This window comes from Nelusetta ayraudi, unplaced genomic scaffold (assembly GCF_046127955.1).
Source record: "Nelusetta ayraudi isolate G7.1 ecotype Tasmania unplaced genomic scaffold, CSIRO-AGI_Nayr_v1 ptg000028l, whole genome shotgun sequence".
Lineage (NCBI taxonomy): Eukaryota > Metazoa > Chordata > Actinopteri > Tetraodontiformes > Monacanthidae > Nelusetta > Nelusetta ayraudi.
In genome coordinates, this window is record NW_027466078.1 from 2,802,966 (window position 1) to 2,809,884 (window position 6,919).

Consider the following 6,919-nt stretch of genomic DNA (forward strand, 5'->3'; position numbering starts at 1 on the left):
ACACAACAGCAATTGGTGCATAGGCTTTTATTGTGAAAGGTTGCAGCGCACACTGACATTTCCCCCAGAGAAGGAGGAGAAGCCCAGAGAAGTCCCGAATGGGGCGTGGCCTCCATGGGGCGTGGCCCTAGGCGTTGAGGTACTTGGCATGGTGCCGGACGTGCTCGGCCATGAAGGAGCAGATGAAGAAGTAGCTGTGGTCATAGCCCTGCAGGGAAAACAGCAGAGCGGTTAACACAGGACTAGGACTGCAATTAACATCTCTTTAAGTTGTCAACTGATCTATCAATCATTTTTTCGATTAGTCACAATTATCTTCTTTATTTTCACCACCTATTTTGGACTTGTGTTTAAACTAACTTGCTTAAATCTTCACACCTGCGTTATACTGTTGTACTGGCAGTACGCGTTTTAAAGAAATATCAAAGCGTGAAGCGTGAAATATCATTGGTATATTAATTCACAATTTAAAGGTTATATGTAACATTCATCACAGTTAAATACCTTAAAAAGAGTTCTCACAACTTAAATATCAAATGAATATGCCCAAAATAACACAGCTGGTGAGTGATAAGCGAAAGAGTGCTACAATTCAGTATAGACGCTAGTATTGTCAGGGGCTGTAATTCACTAATTACTGCCATAAAGTACGAATTTACCCAAGTTAACTATCGTTCGCTAAACAAGCTTGTTCAATATTTTTCCGACGTGCGAAAAAACGTATTGTTCTGCATCATAGGCTGATGATTGGTTAACAAGTAAGCGTGTAATTCAAAACATAACTACGAAATATCCATCCTCTATGTTATTTGTGAACTCCTCTCTGCGGTGCGTGATGATACAGCGACTCCGGGGTGTCAGTGTTTAAGGCGTTCTCTTATCACCGGAGTGCTACCCGGGAATGCTAGGTGAGCTTCACAGAGTTTGGACCAAACGCGTTTTGCTGTTTCATTTTGTACGAAAGATTCCCAAACTTTAGAAACTTTGGGTCGGAGTTTTCAAGCCTTTTCAGAAAATAAGCCATTCTACTTCTCTGTTTTTTGCAGGATGTAAACAACGAGTGACATCGCCCTCAGCACTCAGAACAGCACTGCAGGTACAAATGAGCATGTAGCAGCCGGAGTGTGATTTTATCATTCAGCAATTTACAATAACAATAACACAACGCTTCAATTTCGCATCGACAAATTTATGTTGTCGACGTAATCGATTACTTTGACTAATTGTTGCAGCCCTAAACTACACCTACCATGATCCTCTCTGTCTCTATGTCCACTAGGTTAGACTGCGTTAGAGTTAGACTGGGTTAAACTGGGTTTGAGTTAGACTGGGTTATATTGGGGTAGGGTTTGACTGGGTTGAAGTGAGAATGGGTTAAACTGGGTTAGAGTTAGACTGGGTTTAACTGGGTTAGAGTTGGACTGGGTTATATTGGGGTAGGGTTTGACTGGGTTGAAGTGAGAATGGGTTAAACTGGGTTAGAGTTAGACTGGGTTAAACTGGGTTTGAGTTATTATGGTATTCAACTGAGTTAGAGTTAGACTGGGTTATATTGGGGTAGGGTTTGACTGGGTTGAAGTGAGAATGGCTTAGACTTGGTTAAACTGGGTTAGAGTTATTGTAGTATTAAACTGAGTCAGAGTTAGACTGGGTTAAACTGGGTTTGAGTTATTATGGTATTCAACTGAGTTAGAGTTAGACTGGGTTATATTGGGGTAGGGTTTGACTGGGCTGAGGTGAGAATGGGTTAGACTTGGTTAAACTGGGTTCGGGTTAGACTGGGTTAAATTGAGATGTGGACTGGGTTAGATTGTTACAGTTTGACTGGGGTAGAGATAGACTGGGTTCAGGTAAGTCAGGGTCACTCTGGGTCACCCTACACACCTCCTGCAGCCTGAAGACCACAGGGATGTTCTCCTTGGAGCAGACAGCCAGCAGGTTGTCGGGCAGCAGCTGTCCGGCCGACAGGAACTGGTCGTCGCGGCCCTGGTCGATCAGGACGTCCAGCCGGGGGCCTGAGTAGGAGGCGGCCAGGGTCGTGGCGTCATAAGCCTGGGAGGGTAAAGGGGGGGTGTCACCGTGACCACTGTGATAACGATGTGTCGCACGAGGGGGGCGGGTGGGCGGCACTCACCTCCCAGGTGGTCCTATCAGACCCCAGATAGCCCGAGAAGGCCTTCTGACCCCAGGGGCACTGCACAGGGTTGCAGATGGGAGCGAAGGCTGACACGGCCTGCGCACGCACACACACACACACACACACACACACACAGTGAGTTTTAGCAGCATCCCCGTTAACTTCCATTACCCTTCCTTAGCTAATGCTAAGCTAACAGCATTAGCTGAGGTTGGTGTTTGGAGACCTGAGCCTTTGACAAGAAGTGCAATTGTCTAAAACGACACACACGCACGCACGCACGCACACACACACACACACACTTCTGTACATCGAGACATTTCTGCATGAGGTTAGCCGCTAGCCCTGCTACCTTGTATTTCCCAGGGTTCCTCAGCGCGCAGACCAGCGCCCCATGGCCTCCCATGGAGTGTCCGCTGATGGACATCTTGTCGGGGTCGGTGGGGAAGTTGGCGTTGATGAGTTTGGGCAGCTGAGACACAAACACACACAGAGTTAGCAGAGAGTGGGCGAGGCTCAGCTGGGGGTGGGTGAGGTGAACTTGGATCTGATCAGGCCACACCTCCTCAGTGACGTAGGAGTACATGCGGTAGTTGTTCTTCCACGGCTCCTCTGTGGCATCCACATAGAACCCAGCGCCAGTGCCAAAGTCCCAGCCGTCGTCCTCGCCCTCGATGTTACAGCCACCTGGTGCATGATGGGAAACGGGGAGGAGGAAGATCAGCGTGCCTGCAACTGAGGCCCTGTTTTCACTTGGTCACTTGTAACTGTTTTGGGTGATTGGATCACGAGAACGGATCTTGCAGCATCTGTTCGCACTTAGCCATTAACATGCGTCTCGAGCGTGCCATTTGTGATCGCATCACACCCTCCCCCCCCTGCCGAACCTATGCAAATGCAACATGCGTCATTTCCGTTTTTAACGACTGGGGGCAGTAAAGCGCAAAACCACGGCGAGTTTTACATGACAGCGAATAAGAATCAACTTCCTGTTTGCAGACTACATCAAGTCACTCGTTTTAATTCTACTGCAGCTCGTATGGATCCGAACGAGGAGTAACGACTGGTGGGACAGAGTGGCGACGACTTTATTTTCGGATCAACAGTGGCACATTTAATCTCATATGTGGGGAAACTGCGACCGCTGCTCCACTGACAAAATACGCTAATCCGGAATGACATTTATTAGCATGCTAATAATAAACGAGTCTAACAAAAATGATTTGTTTTCGCTTCTTGTTTGTAACTTTATAATGACGACGCCGGAAGTTGGGGCGCCGACCAAGTACGTACACGGGAGAGGTGAGTGGAGTAGGCGGTCGTTAATGTGGACTGAAGTCGCATTCTGTTCGCACGTCCGTGACGAATGCGTTTTTATGCGATGCGATCACCAAAACCACCTCGGGAGGTGGTTTTGGTGATCGGATGTCAAAACGGATTTGGACTGTTTGCACTTGGTCATTTCATGCGTTTTTCGTAATCTGATCAGCAAAAAACGCATGAAATGACCAAGTGCAAACAGGGCCTGAGGGTGTGTGTGTGTGTGTGTGTGTGTGTGTGTGTGTGAGAGAGAGAGGGAGATTTTAGACGGGGGTGCACTTTCTGTCCTAACCTAAGGAAGAATATGGAAACAGCTGGCTAGCTTCCTTAGCATTAAAGCTAAGGTCGGCTATGGAAAGCTTCCTTAGCTTTAATGCAAAGCAAGGCTATGGAAAACTCACTGAGTGTGTTTCTCTGCGAGTATTCTTGTTAGAGAGTGTGTGTGTGTGTGTGTGTGTGCGTGTGCGTGTGTTACGGGGGCTGGTGTCCGGGGCCACGATGATGATGCCGTGCTCGGCTGCAGGAAGTTGACTGGCCGCCTTGGTGATGAAGTTCTGCTCGGTGCACGTCAGACCTGCAGGGTTATCATTAGCGCCGTTAGCACGCTAGGCTGAGCTAAGCTCCGCCTGCCAGAGGTGGAAGAGGGCAGGACTGACCGGAGAGCCAGTAGAGGACAGGACACTTGCTGCTGTCGGCTTTGGGTGGCAGGAAGACGCCGAACTTCATCTTACAGTTGAGCTCGGAGCTGCGCACGCACACACACACACACAGAAAGAGAGAGAGAGAGAGAGAAAGAGTTATAGTTGTGATCAGCTGTTTCAATAACCTCTCTTGGCATTGACGCAAAGAAAAGCTGTGGAAACCGTGTGTGTGTGTGTGTGTGTGTGTGTGTGTGTGTGTGTGTGTGTGTGTGTGTGAGAGAGAGAGAGAGAGAGAGAGAGAGAGAGAGAGAGAGAGAGAGAGAGAGATTCAGGTCTCACCTGTCATGTTCAAACACCTTCTGGAAACCTCCAGCACACTTGTTGGACGACACCAGTTTGAGCGCCATCTGGAGGCTGCAGGGGGGGGGCAGAAAGCTCACCGGTCACCAACCGGAAGCGCGTTCAAAATAGAACCTGGCAGGCACTGAGCAATCAACAACGCTGCAGTCCTCTGCTGCTCCGCTACATGCTAATATGCTGATCGTTCTCAGGATCTTTAGATCGATGCATAGCCGTTCACCTGTCAGCTGTTAGCACACTTAGCAAAAGTTAGCACAGTGAACAAACTCTCTCACTCTCACACACACACACACACACACACACACACACGGGGTTAACGAGACACCGCATAACTTTATTAACGCAGCGTTTGTCCCCAAACACCGCGTGGACCGGGTTAATGTGCACGTCCACCACGTCACACGCGCACACACACACACAGGTCCAGTCCGGTCTGGACTCTCAGCTAACATTAACCCGCAGCAGAAAGTTTCATGATTGGGTCTGCATGACGTCATGTGCGGTTATTAATTAATAATAATAACAATCGAGTCTTCGCTGAGGCTCAGTCCCGGAAAAAAAAAATGAAGCCGAACGCACCTGATCGACCAGGAGTCTCTGGAAACTGGAACAGATCCCCGACCTGCTGCTGCTGCTGCTGACCTCACCGCTGGTCCACAGTCCGCCAACGGCCGTGCCGACGTGGTGACGTCAGACAACTGACGCCGCCGCCAACGCTTTCCGTCCGCGTCGTGCAAGTAGCCCCGCGCTCGGCCGCCAGATGGCAGCAGTTCGTCGGCAGAAAACAACAGGAGGCTTTTCGGCTTTTGGAGGAGTTTACAGGTGAGGAGTGAAAGACAAAAATGATGAAACAAAACACTGCAGTTCTCTGCTGTGAACTTTCTTTCTTTCTTACTATACATATATATACATACATACATATATATATATATATATATATATATATATATATATATATATATATATATATATATATATATATATATACACATATTTTCATACATATGTGTATTTTTTTTATTTTTTTTATTAGAGTTATTATTATTATTATTATTATTATTATTATTATATAATCAGTTCGCTGAGCCTCAGTCAGTGAATCTCTGGCTCACCCTCCTCAGTCACCCACCTGTCAGTCAGTGAGTCAGTGAGTCAGTTGCTGCTCCAGGAGGAGTCAAACGTCTTCTTCCATCTGTCCATCCAGCCGACACCCCCTGGTGGCCACTCTGACCCCCGTGACCTTTAGCCGAAGCTGATTAGTGTTCAGCAGCCAAATACAACATCACAGCACCGACTCACAGCAGCTCGCCAGTGGACAGGCCCCGCACACCCGATCTCTCTCCTTGTCTTCTGCTGTTCCACCACTAGGGGGCATAAGTGACGAGGAGGAGAACCAGAGTGATTTAAGGCTCTGATCTTCAGCCAGCAGCAACTTCTGATGAATGATGATCTCATTAAAGCAGCGGCTGTAATGAACGAGCCGCCGTGACCCCCCCCCCCCTTGCTGTCAGCTGACGCACCAACAGGAAGTGAGCTCGGGCTCTGGCTCCGCCCACTTAATGAGTTAACTCATCCCCATTTATCACTTCTCATCATCAGGCTGCTTATTAAACAGTCCCGTCTCATCCATCACTGGATCTCATAATGCTGTGGTGGCACTGGGGTCAAAGGTCAGCCCAACAACGTTCCACAAAATTCAATATGAATCCGCCCCCTCGCAGCGCACACACACACACACACACGCACACACACACACACACACACACACAGCGGGAGCTGCACCGCTGGTGTGAGAGTGACGGGTGATATTTAGGAGGACAGCAGCTCTGCAGGACCAATTTCAGTCCAGCTCATCATCAAGGAGACCAGAGAGCATTAGAGAGGGGGTGGAGCTTCAGCCAGAGCATCAAAGAGAGGGCGAAGCTTCCAAACATGCAGAAGGAAGGCAGCCGGCCATCTTCTGTCTGTCGTCAAATCCTGTTGATGGGTAGCGATGGAAACGATGCAGAGTGACAGCCGATTGGTTGGCCGTGGGCATGATTGGACAAACCCACCACTGGAGAGAGGAGCTGATCCGACACATTCTAGCCAAACACAGTTGCTTAACAGTGTATCTTAACGGAAAAAAAAACAACTGTAGTTTAACAATGGACTTCAAACATTGCAGCTTCGCACTGGAGCTTGAAGTTTAACACTTTGGCTAAATGTTGGAGCTCAGCGGTGGGCAAACCTTTTTTTTAAAATTGACAGGCAAGCCGGGCCAGCACCCAATGCGTACATATCGAACATTCGAACATAAACGAAAAAGGCATTACAGTGCTTATCGTAAACAACTGCTCGATTACGACATCCTAGCACGTCTCGCACATCTTATCTTATTTCACCAAACACGCATCTGCCGTCTTATTGCAGTGCCAGCATTGTTTCTCTCAAGACTGTTTTTTTCTCAAATTTTTTTTCC

At 48.2% G+C, this 6,919-nt stretch overlaps 1 protein-coding gene across 1 annotated transcript; it reads right to left on the bottom strand.

Annotated features, from left to right (window-relative positions):
* Window positions 1-12: 12 nt before the first annotated feature.
* On the bottom strand, window positions 13-5,183 carry esd (esterase D/formylglutathione hydrolase). Its single transcript, XM_076030441.1, has 9 exons — window positions 5,038-5,183; window positions 4,438-4,512; window positions 4,114-4,202; window positions 3,933-4,031; window positions 2,700-2,824; window positions 2,490-2,609; window positions 2,135-2,233; window positions 1,885-2,052; window positions 13-208 (listed from the first exon to the last, which is right to left on the bottom strand). Exons 2-9 carry the CDS (start codon window positions 4,503-4,505, stop codon window positions 128-130), a joined length of 849 nt encoding a protein of 282 aa, XP_075886556.1. The 5' UTR covers window positions 4,506-4,512; window positions 5,038-5,183; the 3' UTR covers window positions 13-127.
* Between the last annotated feature and the right edge of the window lie 1,736 nt (window positions 5,184-6,919).